Source organism: Cryptomeria japonica, chromosome 1, assembly GCF_030272615.1.
Source record: "Cryptomeria japonica chromosome 1, Sugi_1.0, whole genome shotgun sequence".
Lineage (NCBI taxonomy): Eukaryota > Viridiplantae > Streptophyta > Pinopsida > Cupressales > Cupressaceae > Cryptomeria > Cryptomeria japonica.
In genome coordinates, this window is record NC_081405.1 from 105834562 (window position 1) to 105854059 (window position 19498).

At 37.5% G+C, this 19498-nt stretch overlaps 1 protein-coding gene across 2 annotated transcripts; it reads right to left on the bottom strand.

The window, feature by feature from the left end:
• Positions 1–10557: 10557 nt before the first annotated feature.
• On the bottom strand, positions 10558–19124 carry LOC131040668 (pre-mRNA-splicing factor SLU7-like). 2 transcript variants are annotated; one of them, XM_059211187.1, is made up of 10 exons: positions 18774–19124; positions 13290–13453; positions 13055–13170; positions 12443–12856; positions 12189–12324; positions 11774–12073; positions 11333–11549; positions 11115–11218; positions 10868–10936; positions 10558–10775 (listed from the first exon to the last, which is right to left on the bottom strand). In XM_059211187.1, the coding sequence occupies exons 1-10, from the start codon at positions 18787–18789 to the stop codon at positions 10698–10700; spliced, it is 1614 nt and encodes a 537-aa protein (XP_059067170.1). In that variant the 5' UTR covers positions 18790–19124; the 3' UTR covers positions 10558–10697. The 2 variants fall into 2 exon arrangements, with proteins under 2 accessions (XP_059067170.1, XP_059067177.1); XM_059211194.1 differs by having other exon boundaries at positions 13055–13167; positions 18774–19123.
• Between the last annotated feature and the right edge of the window lie 374 nt (positions 19125–19498).

Sequence of the window (19498 nt, forward strand, 5' to 3'; positions counted from 1 at the left end):
TCTATGGACGGACTCTCTGCTAGAGGAAGTGGGGGAGGCTTTAGGCGAATTCCTAATGATTGATAAGGATTCTTTCCAAATTTATCATTCTACTTATGCTCAGATTTTGGTTAACATTGATGTCTCTAAAGGGCTTCTAGCTGAGTTAGAGATTGAATCTTCCTTGGGATCTTGGGTCCAACCAATCGACTTTGAAGGTATCCCCTTTAGACGTCGAAAGTGCTTCCAGACTGGACATGTTGCTGCATGGTGTGAAATGGATAAAAAGACAAAAAGATCTACTTCTTAGTGGAAGGGTGCATATTTTGTTAAAAAGAAAAGCTTCTCCCAGGTGGTGGCACAGGTTCCTCAGGCCGATGGTTTTGTGCCTCTGGTTGTTACCTCTGTTTCTGGTGTTGCCTTGCCTCAGGAATGTGTGGATGCTGGTGGTGGCATCCCGACTGATCGTTTGAAAAATGTTGGATCTTCTTCTTCGATGGATGACCCTCCTGCGTCCCAAATTGCTGTTGGATCTTCTATTGCCCCTGCCTCTCTGGATGTTGGCTCTGTTCCTCCTGATGATGGGAGGTCCTCTATTCTGGACCCATCCTCTTGGAAAAAGGCTGCTGCTAGGGTTGAGGAGGGATGGATTACTGTTAAAAGTAAAAAATCTAAATTGTCCCAGTCCTCTTTTGATAAGACCCTTCGATCCCACAAGGGTAGGACAAATTCTTGATCCTTCCTGGTTGGGTTAGGTCTGCTGGTTTTGCAGCCTGTTGGTTTTTGGTGGGGGTAATGTTGTTCCCCTTCTTTTGATTGGTTGTGCCAAGTCTCTTTTGTGTTCTGTTTCTTTGAGTGGACTTTCAAGTTTATCTTTCGGTTCGGGTTGCAGGTCCTTCTAAAACCTGTCTTGTATAGGGTTTTTGGTCCCTTAAAAACTTTTTTTCCTTAATCAAAAGCATTCATTGAAGATTGAATATTTTTTAACTCAATTGAGGAAGGAGAAGTCTCATCCGCATTATTAATAATTTTCATGTTCAGGTCTTTGATTTTAACATTAATCTTATTTATTTCAAGAAGAACCACTTTGCAAGCTTGAATTGTCCACCAACACCCTCTTGCACTAAGCCAAGGACATCATAAACCTCTTCCATGTTGGCATGAAGGTAGGAGAATTTCTTCAAAAGACTAGTATGCACATTACACTTCCCTTTCAACAAATTATTAGGGTTCTACGTGTTATCAACCAAAAAAATTGGTAGTACCCTGCCCCTTCCTCAAATCACCAAGATGGGAAGACTCAACCATTTGATCACCCCCCTTCGCTTTACCTTTGGAAACATCCTTATGTTGAGAATCCCATGTTTTGACCTTCTTAACCTGTTCCGCCTTAACTCCTCCCACCATGGGAAAGACATTATCACTAGCTTATTGATCTCTTGTGTGTGGGCCATTAGACCAAGAAGTATAGGAACAACAACCTCCTCTTAGAAGAATTATTTTTCTTGCCCTTATTAGCCTCGGGAGGGGAGAAGAAAACATATATACATAAGTATACTCTTCTATCTTCATCCATTCTTCCTCATAATCCTCATCCCCAATCTCCATATCCTCTATATCAGTAGGCATATCTGAATAATGAGTCACCACAAGGCTATGTTTCCTAATTTTTTTAGACAATTTCTTTGGAATTTTAGGGGAGGACTCTTAGCATACTCCATTATTAATAGAATTAGCCCCTCATGAAGAATAGGATATTTAGAATTCCTTTTGACTTTAATCCCCTTATCCAAGGGAGCATGAAAATACTATGGAAGGTTATGAAAATAAAAACAACCAAAAATTAGAATTCAATTGCAATTACCTCATTTCTTAGATTTTTCTTTGTGAATCAATTGTTCAGAGATTTGTCTATTGCATAATTTGTAGTTCTATTCTTAGGTAGCAAATAGTTTATTTCTCTTAGTTGTAGTGGCACAAGCTTGAGTTATGTCATTATCAATGGTAATTAACTATAGATATGAGGATTGAAGCAAGACATTGTATCTAGGCATTTTTAGTTATTTTTCTTTGCCATTACGTACAAGTTGTCATGTTTTTAAATTTTGCATTTTGATTGTTTGGGGTAGCAACTACCCATGCATGAGCTCTCTTATGCACATCAACGAAGGAAAATGGTGAGGAAGAAGTCTAAGTGATATTTTTTTATTTTTTTATTTTATTTTTTTGTGTGTATGTGTGTTGCCTAGATCCTTATATAGACCTGGTGTACTCTTTAGTAATGATATTTCATGTGTTGTGTGAGTAATGACATTTTATCTGATTTCGTATGCTTAAATTCAATGATGTTCATAATATTGGTTGAATAAGGATTAAATGTGATTGTGGCATTAAAATGTGCGTTGAGATGATATGCTAACATGATTTTGATTTATGATGCTTGAGATATTAATGTTGATGTTGAAATTAAATCATAATGTGTTTAAATCGATTAAATGAAATAAAAGTTATATATGTGATATTTAACCTCATTTGGGGAAATTGTGTGTGTGTGTGTGTGTGCGTGCGTGTGCGTGCGTGTGTGCGTGCGTGTGCGTGTGCGTGTGCGTGCGTGCGTGCGTGCGTGCGTGGGTGTGTGGGTGTGCGCGTGTGTGCGTGTGTGCGTGTGCGGGTGTGTGTGTGTGCGTGTGTGTGTGTGTGTGTGATGCCTAGATCCTTGTATAGACCTGGTGTACTCTTTAGTAATGATATTTCATGTGTTGTGTGAGTAATGACATTTTATCTAATTTGGTATGCTTAAATTCAATGATGTTCAGAATATTGGTTGAATAAGGATTAAATGTGATTGTGGCATTAAAATGTGTGTTGAGATGATATGCTAACATGATTTTGATTTATGATGCTTGAGATATTAATGTTGATGTTGAAATTAAATCAAAATGTGTTTAAATCGATTAAATGAAATAAAAGTTATATATGTGATAGTTAACCTCATTTGGGGAAATTACATGTGCTTTGGATATTATGTATATGCACAGGTACCCTTGATGTGTGTTGAGTCATTGTAGGTATAGGGTATCAACTTCACCTGGCTACACAAGTCTGAATGTGCCCCGACGGTGGTTATGAGGAGATGTCACATTGGTCAAATATGTTTAACTCGTCGTATTCAATTCGAGTACAATTTCTTATTGTAATACTAATGTTATAACCTAAATACAGTGTTTGGTAATGTTCCAAAAACCCTATTCTCCTATGTAATCAATCCATGAAGAGTGTCTGGGAATTTATGTCAATTGTGTTTTTCGTAAAATTTAATGTTGAGATGATGTCTTGAGAATTTAATTGTGGCTTATTTATATTCATTTGAAACGTATTATATATTTGAGGTGACTTTATGAATGTGGGAATTAAAAATTTATTTAATTATTTTATTTTCAATATGCCAATTGAGTTTTAAAGGGAGTTAGTTCATTTTAAATCTTGTCATTTTTTGATGATTTTTGAGAGCATGAAACCCCTCTCTATGCATGAAATTTGAAATGGTGGTTGTTGAGTCAATTTTTAGGGGAATTCGATGAGAATTATTGCAAAGGAATATGATTTGGAAGGGGATTGAGCTGCTTCATGGTTTTACCCTTTCATTGGGCATGTTTAAAGATTTTCAAGTATCAATTTTGGAGCGATCTAAAGGTGAAAATTTTATTTCTCCCTCATTTCTCATTCTTTTGTTTCTACTTTCTTTTAAATGAATTGCATGATTAAAAGATGCATTTGCTTTGTTTAAACCAAACCATTTGGATGAGTAGATTAATTGTTGTGAGCAATTTTTTGAAATTTTTCATTTTGTACCATTAGCATGCCCAATTTCCGTAGAATGATGAAAATGTCAATTTTATGTTAAAAGTGTGGTGTTAGGCACCTAAGGACCAAAATGGTATTCTTAGATTTTTTGAATTTTGAATTTTGAATTTTTTGTGTTCTTGAAGCTTAATGGAGGATTTTACTATTCATTAGATTTGAGGAATTTTGGCAAAATGTTTAAAAAGTGGATTTTGTGTCAAATTTAGATGGATTATCATTTGAAATGATGGATTTATAGTATGAAATTTCAATTTGGATCTTGTTTCATGTGATTGATGAATTTTGAGGAATTTGGTTCATTTTGTGAATAGAGATGAAAATAGAAATTTTGGTATCATTTGATTTTGGTTTTGATTTCACATTCATTGGAACATGATGAGCCTAAGGTAGGTAGTAGAGTCACTGATGAGAGTGGCTCCCAACATGTCCCCAACACAAAGTGGTACACTAGCAATCACGGCATGTGGAGTTAATTAAGTGATAACTAATGACAACATAGGTAATAAAACTAAGATAATTGGATGCCCCTTCCATACCTTGAGCACTCATATAGGCTAAGGTTGACTTGGAAAGACTTGCCTACTCGTAGAGTGCCCAATTGTATAAGATCAAGTCTCTTTGTCTATATGAGAGGACTACTCGATTCCACATGAGTTGTCACTTCCCTCTCTTATTCTCTAGTACGTAGCCCTGTAGTTGAGTAGCACCTAGAAGATGATTATGCCTCCTTGTTGGTGCTAATTTATGGATGCCTATGTGATTATCATGTATGATTGGCCTATGATATTGTGTTATACCTCACGCTTAGATGTTGTGTAATATTATACTTTGATGCTTTGTATTTTGCATACTTAGATGTTGTATCTCTTCTCTTGCCTTGTATGTGAGTGTTTACAACTTTTGTGATTATCTCCTAGCACAAAGGAAGTGGATCGTTCCATGTGGTCAAGTGAAGTGTATACCACCATTGGGATTTGGAGGATACTGGACTGAGTATGCTCAAAGGATTCTTCTCTTGGTTGTACTTATGTTGTTAATTTTGAGGATGCTTAGTGGATTCTAGAGAGTAAATGGGATTTACTTTATATAGTGGGTGCACTTAACTATTGCTTCATTAAAAAATCTAGATTGAATTATCAAAACTCTCACCTCAAAGCTAGAGTGAATGGAAAGAAAAATCACAATGTTACTAGCCAAAGCTTCACCTAGCTGAATTCTTCTTCCTAAGTGCCTTGGGAAAAATCACCTTAATTTGGATAAGGCTCATTAAGCAAAATGTCAAAACAAACCTCATTCTTAACACTTACAAGTCAAGCATTCCTTCCTAAAAAGCCTATGCAAGTCAAACATTACTTCCTGAAAGGCCAATAGATTGCAAGGCTTAAGTAACCTCATGGGGCAAGATGAACAAATATGTTGCAAAGGTGTGTGCCCTTGGTCTCCTTGTGTGGTGCAGCACAGTGCTCGGGTTTGCGACATGGCTTAATTGTCTCCCATGGATTCATGAAATCTTGCGATTGTATTGGACATTAATTGGTCAACCTTTTGGTGCAACGACAACCGTGTTTCTAACAAGTGGTATCAGAGCCTAGGTCACAGGTTCAAACCCCTCGCCTGTGTTGAGGGGAGATTGTTGTAAAGGTGTGTGCCCTTGGTCTCCTTATGTTGTGCAACGTAGTGCTCGGGTTTGCAACATGGCTTAACAGCCTCTCGTAGATTCATTAAATCTCGTCGTTGAATCGGACATTAATAGGTCGATCTTTTGGTGCAATGGCAACTGTGTTTCTAACAAAATATACCTCATATATAACTTGATGGTGGTTGTTAAGTGCTGCCTACATAACACTTTCTATTCAAGAACATCTCTTCTAGGAGCTAACAATAATTGACTATATAAGTTACTCTTCTTTTCTCAATGAGTTGAGACAATATATAATGATGACATTTAGATTTCTTTTGTCTTAACAATTACATATCAACAAATGTTACAATCTTGTATGAAGTTGGGTTCATTCCCCTAGCCTTAATTTATCCCCATTACACATTCCCATACATTCATCCAACACCCTATTTATTTTTAAAATTTTCACATTATGTCCATGTTTATCGCACCATTCATGATAAGAGATTCATTCCATACTTGAGACTTTGCTGCTACATCATCTTGGATCGACCACCTGTTTTTTTTAATATTTGATCCCCAGATTTCCAAAATTCAAATTTGAATTTAGCCAATTCCTAGTTGTCATAAACCCATTAAGCAAAAAACCAACACATTCAACTATGTTCATTTTATATTCTCTCATGTCTAAATATCCTCTAACATTCAGTGTGCACTTACCAAGAATTGGGCAATCAAAATGAAACAAAATCAGTGTCTTTATCCTAAGCACATTTGCACAAATAAAACTACTTGTCTTTGATCAATGGCATAATCGTACAGACAATTCCTTTATGAGGGTTAACCTAACAGAACTCATCCCCGAAGTTTTATCTTTGATCAATGGCATAACCGTACAGACAATCCCTTTTACGAGGGTTGACCTAACAGAACTCATCCCCTAGCAACATGTCAGCCTTCTACGAGTAGTCATAGACTCATAAATACCACCAATCTTTAGAGAAAGCAAACATCAAGAGTTTGGCAAACCAAAGAGCAAAGGCACACAAGCGAAAGGATCAACACTACATGGAAGAGGAAAGATCCATGGATGCAAAAATGTGCCATTAGCACAGATTTGAACCAAAAGAAAGCATAGATCTTGCACAAAATCCAAAGATGAGAACATCCCAAAGGATCTACTTACAATTTTAAGACATCCCATTTCCAAAATCTTCATTAGAGTTATGTATCAAGCAGCCAAGAACTAAGTACCATTAACCTTCTTCACATTTACTTTCCTTATTTAACACTGCAAATTAACCACTCCCACAGCCACTCATTTATCAATCGAGATTAATATACGCTTATATGAGTGCATTTCATTGGATTGGCCAAGATTAAGTTTAGGGAAATTTTATATTCCTTTACAAGTATATATGCACTTCTTTTTTGAATTCCAAAGGATCATGACAAGCAGTTCAGTGTCAAATACATATTTATATAAAGATTAATGTTAAAACTAATCTGACTACTTGAGTCTGTTGAGAAATAGGCATAGCTACAGAACTTATTTGCAATATAAATTTGTTAATTTTGAAATTGAAAAGTTTTGTACATTGGGTGTTAATAAGCAGTACATATTGGTGTTCAACATTTAATACTTGTTCTCAATTTTGTAAATTATCCACGAGGATTGATTGTAAACAGCAGATTTTAGAGCCAAGGTATAAGGCTAATACCAACACATTTTAGTTTCTGTTTATCGACAGTTTTTGGAACATGATGTACAACTGAAGTAACCGTAGTCTTCTCAGAAAAAGTGAGGAAAAAAGGATCATACCCTGGTTTAATTCAACATAGATCAAAGCTCCACGTGTTGATTCTCTGATGATTTAAACATGAGAAAATGCTAATAATGCTTATACTTGCTGCACATTGAAAAGATGAAGTGAACAAGAATTTGAAGCATGCTTTATATTTACAATTAAATACACTGAGATGTTTATTTCATTAGCAATCAGTTTAAAATTGGGTCTCCTGTAGAGCCCTACAGATTTAAGTGCATTTGTACCGTTTTTTAATCATAGTACGGACAAAGGTGTTGACAAATAATTCTTTTTAGCAAAAAAAAGAAAACGTTATTGCTTACTATTGAAGAGAAAGGTTAAACTTTTATCCATAATACAAATAAAAACAGTTCCATCTGTTATGGCAACCAAATACATGCATCTTAGCAAGCAGTTTAACATGATTTTGTGTACTTAGAAAGTTGCAAAATTTGTAATCTCAGTTTTGTAATTCCAACAATATCTTGACATATAGGGTCTGTTTATCCATTGTAAGCTGTTAATATTCACAAAACTCTTTTTGAACCTCATCTTTTCTATCCACAAACTGAAAAGATCCCTACAGTTAACATTACATCTTTCAGTTCCAACCATTGTGAAGCATTTATCACCGCTCTGGTAGATAAAAATACATTCTAAATAGCATTAAGTTGATTGTCATCCTACACTTATTGTAATTAGAAAAAAAATAAGTGCAGAGTCTTCATTAAGTCATTCCTATGAAACATAGTTAACAATGTTAGACACAATGCACCACTGAGAGGGGGGTGAATCAATGGTTCTCAAGCTTTTCCCTTTTACAACCCTATGTAAGTATACCGGTTAATAGATCTAACTGAATGCAGACTTACCGGTTAGTGGGGAAACTAATCACAAATGCATTCACACATAAAGGGACATCCCATAACACCAACATATACAAGAAAAACCCAAGATGGGAAAAACTTCGGTGAGAAATGCTGCTGAAGACTACTGCTCCAATCCAACCTCATAATGAAACACTTCGGTTACAACATTTAGGGCACCAACCCAAGGAGTACCACTCCTGTAGTTTATGGGCACCAACCCCTGATTTTAGAGCACTAACCCAAGGAGCTACAACCCCTGCACCGAGCTCCAACTCAGTGAATACAAAAACATATTTTGATATCAAAGTTATCTTCTTGTTACAAATGGATTTTGTAACTCTTCTTCAAATCTCTCTGTTGGATCTCTTGTCCAGTTCACTGTTGGTTCTCTCTCTGTCGGTTCTCTCTTCTGGTTGCCTCTTCTCTCTGTTGCTCTTCATCGGTACTACACTCTGCCGGTTCTATGCCTGCCTTCTCTGCAGTTTCCTTCACTTCTTCTCTACCGGTATGGACACTACCGGTTTTCTCACTATTGCCGGTTGATCCTCTCAACCTGATTCTCACTTGCACACCCTCAGTCTCTTTTCAGATACTTGTTGAGTACTTGACTGATTTGCCCTCACATACAGAAGCAACACTCTCCCTTTCAGTAGCCGCCTTCAATGATTTTGGCTTCCTTATTTATAACCTGGTTTTCCCGCCAAAAGCCAATTCAAATCTCAGGCTGTTAGGGTTTCCTCATCAACCTCGAGGCAAACCAAATCCAATTAGATCTTATCCGATCTGATCTCCCAGACAGCTATCTGCACATCACCGCCATTAACGTGCCTTCAAAAACATGTTTGCTATGTTTAGCAAACACGGAGAATCAATCGATGAGACACAAGATCAATCACCATTAATGGTTCGCAGATTTCATCATCAACCTCATCTTGCAACTGGACACTCTGCATCGATCACCTCAGTTCGACCTTCCTCGAGTCGCACACCTCTGCAATGCCTCTGCAACACGCCCCATGATTTACGAGGTCTACCATTAATATTGACCAACTCTGCAACAACCTCATCGGTGCCCACCCCATCTACCGTTGCATGCGTGTCCGCCACCTTGACTCTACGTGGCATCCATGTCAGCATCCACCTTTGCTCGAACAACTATGTCGGCATGGATTGGATCACCGACCAACTCCATTACCGGGTTCATCTACCGGCTTACTAACCCTACCTGTTAAACCCTCAAACCGGTCTGTCAACCTTGCACTCTACTTCTCTTCTGGTGGAACACTCAACCGGTCAGCACTCTTGCTAACCTACCTTATACACATCTTCATCAAATGGGAAGTCTTTTGCATCTGCACCTTGTCCATATTACCGATGGACTTACATACCGGTAAACACTCTTGATGATACTATGTCATCAACCTTCAACAGACTCCATCTTCAATCCGGCCATTTTCCTCTGTCTGGATCTGCTCAACCTTGCCTTCTTCCTGATCAACTCAGACCATATCTCAACCGGTTTGTCAAAGTGACAAACTCATCACACTTCATCAGTTCTGGCAACTCAACATGCCTTCTCTGTCGGTCCAGTGCCTATCCCTGATCTTATGCACTTGAGGCATTCCTTTGATTCACCGGTAGATCCGGTGTGAGTCTTCATTCACCTGCCTTTTACCTCTCCTACCTTATCTCATAGAACTATGATGCACACTTTGCATAATAGGAGATAAGCTCCACTTACCAGTGGTAGTGCTTCCTTGTCATCTGCATCCTGCAATGCACTCGTGTGCGTTCCCTGTTTGTGCAGCATGCCTTCAAACAGGCACATGTGATCCAATGTGAGCACATTCATTGTCAGTCATCTCTTCACATGGTGACTGCATCTTTATCCGATGGGAGTCCTATTGTTCTGCAACCACACAGCATACCGATGATTTGTACATCTTCCTCTTCCTGTGTTGATGTGATTTAGGTAACATTTTGCCTCTTCATCATAGACAACAACTCAAGCATCTTGCCCATCCTACTTGTACACTAGTCATGAGCTTGTCGGTTGGCCACTACTCACTGTCAACACAACACTTACCAGTTGACATCCTTTCCTTACCGGTGATAGACTGTACCGGTAACTTGTCCATTTCATCCACACAAGTCAGACACTAACTTGTGTACCGGTGACCTCAATGATCATTCCTCTGAATGACATTCTCTCCCTTACTTTACCGGTGTTCTGCAACACAAGGTGATATCAAAGATATCTCATCCAGTACTCATCCATGACAGTGTTGCGCATACATCTCTAATACCAGTAGTCATCCCATACCGGTTGACATCAATGACAACACAATGCCAACAAACAGGTTATAAAAAAATGATAACCATGTGATGAACTAACTTTGATCCACACGCTTCCATATCATCCAGCATAAAATCTTGTATTTCCAGCAAGTTGTGTGACAATTTACATGGCAGGAAGAAATAAAATACAAAGTACCAGTAAGTTGCCTTCCTAAATTTGCTTCAAAGCAAAGTGGAGGACAAAGATGGATGTCCCGATCAATGCAGAAAGTCTTTCATCGGATCATCATGATGAACTTTCTTCATTCTATATGCCTCCATATCTTCGGCAGTAACCTTCAATTGCAAAAGAGCAAACTTAAATAAGAATAACGATTGAGCAGTATAAACTAAGAAAAAGCTAACAACAATGGGAAAATTGCTTCCACCTCATCATTCCAGCTGACATTATATCTTCTTTTTCTTTCATCCTTCTCCTCCCTCTTTCTCTCATCCTCCTGGTATGATCAAACAAAATTAAGCAATGTCAGATATGGATGGCTTTCACAGGAAAGTCATTTATCCACAGTTGTCACTAGAGCTCGTTCAATGGTATAAGGAAAGAGAGAATATTCAAATATACATAACATGTACATCAAGTGTCTTGCAAACATAACAAAATGATTGAAACAATACCTGTTTAAGGGCCTCTGCCAAACGTTTCTTATCAAGAAGAAGATTATCTGTTACATCAGTACCCCAGGTTGCAGGGTTTTTTACCTCATGTTGCAGAGGCTTTTCTGTAATAGAAAAAAAAAAGATTGATTTAAGGTTATGACATCTTTCAAAGAAGGCAAGAAAGAAAACTAATAATTTCATATAACCATGCATGAGAAAAGCAAAGGACCACAAACCTTCAACGGCCTCTTTCAACATAAAGTTTGCTTTCATCAGATCAGATGCTGATTCAGTAACTTCAATTCCTGCCAACCCTGTGCAGTAGCTATTCTTTATTGTCTGCTTACAACACTTGTAACCCCATTGGTGGTCCTTCCACCAGGAACCCCAAACAGAGGTATGATTGTTAATAAATAAATCTTCCTCGTATTTGCTCTTTGGTGCAGTCTTCTCCTGATAACAGCCATTGGATATTTAGAAGAATATACACTACGGCTCAAGTCTAAAGAGCTGAATAGAGTTACAGCCCATACAGTCAGAATATTTTAGGCTATTGAATCCCAGTCACAAGAAAAGAAAATATTGGCCTTGAATACAGAATTTTCAAGCCCAAGTAACTGAATACACAAATATACTAGATATTGGTAGCAAAATATATTATATTATTCATTACTTACTTGGCCCTTAATCACACGACCTGCTCTATCATATTCAACTTGTCTTTCAGATTGACCCAATAGAAGTTCTGTTGGAAGCTTATCTTCAGATGCTGCATTCCCATACTTACGCAAGATATCCTCCTTTGTTTGAGACTTAAGTTTTTCTTTCTTGATTTTGAATTCCCTGTATAATAGTTCTGCTTGAGACGGAGCTGCTTGCAAGTGTATATCTTGACCTTTCTCAAATGCTTCCCACGCATGTATGTTTAGTTGCCTGAAATCCTGAGCTTGGCCTGTAATCCTGTATTGGTTATCGCCCTGCAAAATTTTATGGAGGGAAAATCAATCCAGAGAAGTTTGGGACAAGCAAAAAGTTCAAATCACTGAAATTCTAGAGTAAAAATCAGATGTGCTTACGTAAAGGAAAACTTACTCCATAGAACTTCTCATTTGGATCACTGTCAAGCAGAGGATCCTCTCTCATTGACCGGTTTTTTGGATCATAATGAGCAGAATTCACATCTAGATTCAGAAGATACTTAGCAGTGTCTTCTCGAATACGCAGATTTCTGACACCCATTGTGCATAAAAATTAATCAGGCTCAGAATCTTAAAAAGAAAGACCATAACAAGCACAATATATTTTAAAATATCTACTTAAAACAATCACTGACAAATAAAACTAACCTGACTGTTCCTGTACTACCACCTCCAGTAGTACGCACGCGCTTTTCTACCTTGGCAAAATCCATCTGCTTGCTCTCATCAACTTTAGCTTCGTCCACCTTCAAAGCATCTTCTTCATCATCCTCATCACTATCCTGTCCACTTTTTTCAGGATTATTATTCTTCTGCTCCAACTTTTTCAACTGCTGGTCTTTCAGATATTTTATCCTTGCCTCTTCCCTAGCTGCATATCTATCTATAACCTGAGCATATGTAGCCGGATCATAGCCATTCCATCTATCTCGTTTGCCATCATAATCAAGCTCAAAGTTCTCCACTTTCTCATCAGGTGCTATTCGCTTATTTGTCCATTTTGCTCCGATTTTTCGAGGTCTTTCCATGCAAGACTTAACATCATGTGTCATTGCCCCACAGCTGGCATAGAACATCCAAAGAAAGCAAACACAAAGCAAGTTAAAAAGCAAGCACTAATCATTTGTAGAAAGCTCCAACAATATATACTCATTTAAACCTATCTGCAAGGATCAATGCTTAGTGACCATATTCAGAAAAGAAAAGAAGACTGTATATGTTACAAACAATGCATATGAGTCTAGTGCACATCAGACGTACTTTATGCATGCACCCTTTCTGTATTTATCAGCCTGGTAAACCTTGGCACCTCTATCATACCAATCTTTTGAATAGTGTGGATCCGACTTCCATTTCCTTTGATGTTTCAAACTCTTCTTTGCAAAACAATAGATACAACATATAAGACATCTGCTTACAGATTGAGATTAATTACCAAAATAGAGAACCATCAACATTAAAGTGGCAAAAAGAAACAACTAAAAAAAATAAGTACCGGTTTCTCTGCATTGAGATACCATGGTGCTGATGACATATACTGAGGGATATGAGGATTGATCTCCTTGCCATCTTCATCGACTTCTGCTGGTGCAAGCCCAGCCTTGCGAGCCTCTTCGAGCTCTAACTGCTTTCTATGATCTTCTCTGGATCTGAAAGATGCTGTAGTTTGAAACAATATAACACTTATTCTAATATTCCCCTCCAAATGAAGTTCACGAAGGTAATTATAATTTCAGATATCTTTACAGGTGAACTGTGATCAAGATAATCTAAAAAGAATTAAAGAAATATCACACGTTCATCAATAATAGCATTAAAAATTTCAAGCCATTCCTGTCTACATGTTTTTCTGCCCTCCCCTCCCCACATGAAGTAATCGATAGGTCAAATGGCATTTGCAAAAATTTCTTATGGCAAGGCAACTCAACAGATTAAAAATTTCCTTTGTTAAAATGGGAGAAAGTATGTTGCTCAACCTCTCAATAAAGTGTCGATCTGAAAGATCTCGCCCTTTATAAAAAGGCTCTGGGTCTTAAGCTTGTGTGGTGATTTCACCTGGAACAGGATCAGCCCTGATGTAAGGTGTTCAGAAGTAAATATTGGACTCTCAAGATTCCTCTATTCTTTTCAAGCTCCGTCATCTTCCCAAAGGTTCTACTATTTGGTTTTTTCTAGTATCCTGCAAAGATTTGTTTGGTAATCTTCTCTTCTCGGATGATGAAGGCAGACTTCTGGGAAGATTCATGGCTTGGTCATCCACCTATGTCTGCCCTGCCTGGTCTAAAGGAAGCTCGATAGTGGCTTGTTGATAAGTGGAGTATTCTGGTAAACGATTACTCGGCTGAGAATATTTCAGTGGGTGCTGGGACATGAAGTTCATGATGTTTAGACGATCAATTTTCTGCTTTAGAAAAGATAGGCTCATTTGGACTGGGATTCCTCTCAACTCAAATAACAAGAAATAAGGGAACTTTATCCTTAGGTCTTGGGATCTGCCCCACCTCTAAGACTGGCTGGACAAAATGTAGTGGCTTTGTTTGCTTGGCTGGTTTCAATAAAATCCTCGCCTTTGACAATCTCTAGAAGAAAAGGTTTCTGCAGATTGTCTAGATTCATTTATGCTGAAATGTGAGGGAACTAGGGGATCACTTACCCCTGCATTGTAAGTTTTCATGCAAAATATGATTTATGATTCTGTGTAATCTGGAAATGACATGAATATTCTCAAAAAGTTTAAGAAAACATCTTTATAGTTGGCCAAAAGGTACTTCCCATCTGAAGTCACTTGGCAGATTGTTCTATGTTGTTCAGCTTTGGGGGATTAAGTTATAAAGAAATCACCGCATCTTTTGAGAGTATTCTTCTTCTTGGAAAGGTGCAGGAGCAGAATCCATGCAGATTTGTCCCCCAAGCCTTCTATGATGAAAGTGAAATCCCCCTTCTAATTAAACTTTTAGGGAGAGACAAATTTTAAAAATATGGCATCTCTCCTCCTTCCTCTATTGATGAAATAAGCAAGAATCTATATTAAATGGTGCTAAGAGTATTCCACGCAGGGATAGTTTCCTTAAACTGAATCTTAAAGGAGCCTTGAGGAGAAGCCCTGGCCAGGTTGGGGCTGTACTGGTTGTAAGCTAAAGCTTAGGGCACTTTGTTCCAGGGGGCTCTTTTTCCTTAGGTTCCAAAACGATCAATGACGCAGAAGCCTTTGTTTTCTGGAAGGTCTCGAGATGGATGCTTCCTTACTTTTGTAAAGATTTGGTGGTAGAAGGTAACTCATTATTAATCACTCAGGGAATGGCCAGCAAGTCAGTAAAGGATTGGAAACTGAGTATTATCGTTGAGAAGACCTGTTTGTTTGCTTGGTGCTCTAACAGTATTTTGTTCAAGCATTGTTTCAAGTAAAGAGTTTGTATGGAAGACCACCTTTCTAATATGGGCTTTAATCAGCTTCCATTTGCTTTTAAAATTGGTGACTCTCCCAACGAATGGGCTATATCCCCTCCAAAATCAAAGTTGTTTAGATCTCCTTTGTTTGTATAATCTTTGGCTTGTTTAGCATCATCGAATTGGAACAGAAGATTTTAATGTTAACATGTTCCTAATTGAATGGGCCCAGCTAGGGTGGCCACTGCCACAAAGTTGTCAAGCCACGACACAAATCTTAGTATGGCCAGAATTTTTCCACTCATCTAATAGATATGAAAACATCCCTTTTACCTTCATTGACACTTACCAGATTTTAAGCATTGGGCTTCTTGTTTCCATCTTCCCTTTGTTGTGTATTGCGGGTGCTACAGAGTGATGTATTCCAAAAGGTTTACTGTCTACCAACATTTGTCCAACAGGGATTCACCTTGCAATGGTGTTGCATTACATCATTGACTAAGAAACACCTTTTCTATCCCCAACGAGTGTACCCTGAATTTTGCGAAGGCAATATTAGGTGAGGAAGGCAATGTGAATACTGGCACTCTGCATTCTCAGGCTTCAATTGCTGAAGATTTCAAGAACAAGCTGAATCATTGAGTTGGGGATAATGTTCCCTTCTACTGGATAATGGGAAAGCTGGTTCCAAATGATGAGGTGAAAATCTCAGACTCCAACTGCACTTTGGGTTCACTAAATGAAGCATCTGGGCCCATTCTCCTGTAGCAGGCTAAGGATCTCGGGAAACTAAGTCAGGCCTCCAAGGCTCTGATGAAGCAACATTCTAACCAGTTGTTCTACTGCCAAGACTTTACAATAGGCATCAATAATAAAAGGGTAAACTTAAGGAACAGGGGGCTCAGAACCTCGAGCACCTTCACCTTTGATTCTTTTATATCAAAGATAACCATCAATATTCATGAAGCCTGCAGTAAAATCCGCCCCTAAATTGATTTTGGACTCGGACTCTTGAGTTTGTGTTCTTATCTGTAGTATGTTTTTGTTTCATGTTTGTTTTGGTAGTGGCGGCCGGTTCCAGTAAACTGTGTTACTTTTGTAATTACTGGCTCTAGCTTTAGTAAGTATGTTGCTTCCCTTTTTATTCAAAGTTGCCCCGAGTTTCCAGGACGGGGACGGCAGGGGACGGCGGGATGCGTTTCCAGGACGGCAAATTTTTTCGCCAAATTTGGGGACGGCAAAGGGGAATAAAATATAGGAAAAATTTAAAATATATAGGAAAATTTCAAAATTCTAAATGTTCATATGAAAACATGGATAAAGCATGCATACATACATTATATTCATATGAAAACAATAAAACATGGATACATGCATACATACATTATATTCATATGAAAACAATAAAACATGGATACTATGAAAAGTTGAGAACATTTTAGAATGTAAATTCTGAACATACAACATTGTTAATACTCGATAGACAATATGCAATTATGCATTCATAAATCAGAATTTCAATTCATTCACATTGTCAATATGCATATCATAATAGATATTAAAGAAATAACATACAAAATGTCAAAACAAAGAGGTTAAATTTTCCCTACTTCTATCGACGCAGTTTCCCCCCATATTTTTCAACGGGGGTTTGGGGGCAGAGCCCCCAAGGTGGGGTCAAGGGGCAGCGCCCCGTGAAGCCAAAAAAACTTATTCTTTAACAAAGGCGTTGGGTGTTATTTTTCTATTGACTCGCCGAGTTTGGCGAATTTTGGGCGATTTTCTAATCTCTATGTCAAAATGCCCAAAGGCTACACTGCTGCCATATAGTTTCATTGTCAAAATTATGAATTAAATTAATAAATTTAAAATTTAATTAATGTTATCTTTTAATTTTTTTTATTTTTAATAACAATTTGAATTAATAAGGGTCATATTAGAAAAAAAATTTAAAAAATTGAAAATACAACTTTTTTTATTTTTTTAATATTTTTTAATGGCCTTAGATATGGGGGACGTCCCCAGCCGTCCCCAGCCGTCCCCGGGACGTACGAACGTCCCCCAGAGCTAGGGCAGGCATCCCCTTGTTTCGGGGACGTCCCCTAAAAATACAGGACAATTTGGGGACGGGGGGAAACGTCCCCTGGCCGTCCCCAAGTCCCCAAAACATCCCCGGGACAGGGATGGGGGTTTTCAGGTCGGGGACGCGTCCCCAGGTAACTCTATTTTTATTCCTTCTAGCTTTGATGTGATTGTTTCCCTTAAGGAATGAGCACCAATAGAATCCAGTTTTGTAGGAAAGGCAAAAGGAAATGATAGGATTGAAACTCTCAGATTTTGATATTTAAATCAAGATTCAACTGTGCAATTTTTGAGTCAAACTCACTGACTCATATTTCATTAGTAATGTTTCACACAAACTAATCTCTCATGAGAATGAATTATCCACTTAACACTCATTGGATCTAGTTGATGGTGACCAGGATAAAGTATTGGGACTTCCCAAGATGTCACCCATCCTCGTACTATTCTAACTCAATTCACACAAACCCTATCTCTCATGAGAATGAATTATCCACTTAACACTCATTGGATCTAATTGATGGTGAAGAGGATAAAGTATTGGGACTTCCCAAGAGGTCACCCATCCTTATACTATTCTAACTCATGCATGCTAAGCATAGAATTTCCTCCAAGATCAAGCCCACTCAGCTTGCTATACTATTTCCAAAACCTTCAGCAAGTATTGTGAACCATTTATTATAGAGTCCCTTTAGCTCAACCATTGACAAGTAGGAGGTATTTTCTGCAATGTGCCCAATTATAATAGCAAGTTTGATCTTGGGGAAACTCCATAGTTAAGCTTGCTTGAGTCAGAGTAATACTAGAATGGGTGACCTTCTAGGAAGTCTTGATGCTTCCTCCCTATGAGCATCAACTAAATGGAATTATTGCTAAATGGACCATTCATTCTCATGATAGATGGGTTTGTGTCATACAAATCATGTAGTATGGACAATGAGGTTGACTCAAATAAATTACACAATTGAATCCTGATATAAATGTCATAATTTGACACACTCAGAATTTTTTTCATTGAATAGGCTTCTAATTTATATGTCAGCACGTTTACAAGAATTGGCATCAGCAATGCCACTGGAAACGTTTTCGTTAAGTGCCTTCAGTTACAGATAAACCTTCATTTTAATTTCTTTAGTTTCAATTACATATTAACCCATTTTAATTTCTGTATATACTCCTAAAAATAAAACCCGCTTAATTTTCTGTAAATTCGCTTACAGTAAAGCCGCATTTCAATTTGTGAACATTCGATTACAGATACACCCTTTTCTAATTTATGTACCATAATTTACAGATAAACCTCGCATTCAAATATCCTAAAAACATTATGAACATTGATTCGAAATTCTGCCATCTACAATCATGAAAATGACATATTCAAAACATTTTTCCTAACGATTCCAACAGAAATTCTTGAGATTGAAAAACAAATGCAAAAAAATAAATTCTTTAGTAGTAGGGAAAAAAACAGTAAAATTAATATTAAAAAACTATGTTTGAAAAAATTTACCTGAAGCTGTCGCCATGGGCGCTTATAACTGCTAACTTCTTCCAAGTAGCCGCTCTGTATTAGCGTTAATAATTGTAAAGCCTTCAACAATCGCTTCAAATTTTAAATAATCAAATGAGCGTGGAGCAATTTCAAGTTTTTAAATCTTGTGTCAAAAATCTTGAAGGAGCAAAGTATAATCAATCTAGTCATAGCCCAGCTTAGGATTTTCAGTCGCAAGAAGCTCACTAATCGCAGGAGAAACCGAAATAAGATGGAAACAACAAGCGGGGAATGATCTGTAGTCCCTTCCAGAGCATTCGCTGGAAATTATATTTATACCTAATGTGATCTCCAGAATTTTCCTTCGAAAGCTTTCTATTCATTATTAATTTTTTAAAGATTAATCCAACTAACATGTACAGTTCGGTGGAATTTTTTTACCTACGTAAATCTAAAGGCAAATCTTAACTGGTGGAAAGGTGAAATTAGCAATACCCGTTGCACTTTCAATTTATTTGTTTTTTATTTGTTTTTTAATAATTTTTTAAAAATTTGATTTAAGATTACTATTAGTTTTTCAAAGAGGTAAACTCTTTTGATGTGGAGTTATGATTAGTTGATGTCATAAAAGGAATCCTATTGTCAATTTAAATATTCAACAACAAAGATCATAGTCGATTTAAATATTTATCAATGACACTTCATCATTTCATGAGGGTTTGAATCTTGATGGCAAGAACAAC

Excerpts from the sequence above, each read along its gene's own strand:
- LOC131040668 (XM_059211187.1), bottom strand. Across the intron at positions 13,171-13,289 it reads ATCTCAATGCAGAGAAACCG|AAGAGTTTGAAACATCAAAG; the intron begins GTACTTATTTTT and ends TGTTTTGCAAAG. Across the intron at positions 11,219-11,332 it reads GTTGAAAGAGGCCGTTGAAG|AAAAGCCTCTGCAACATGAG; the intron begins GTTTGTGGTCCT and ends TTTCTATTACAG.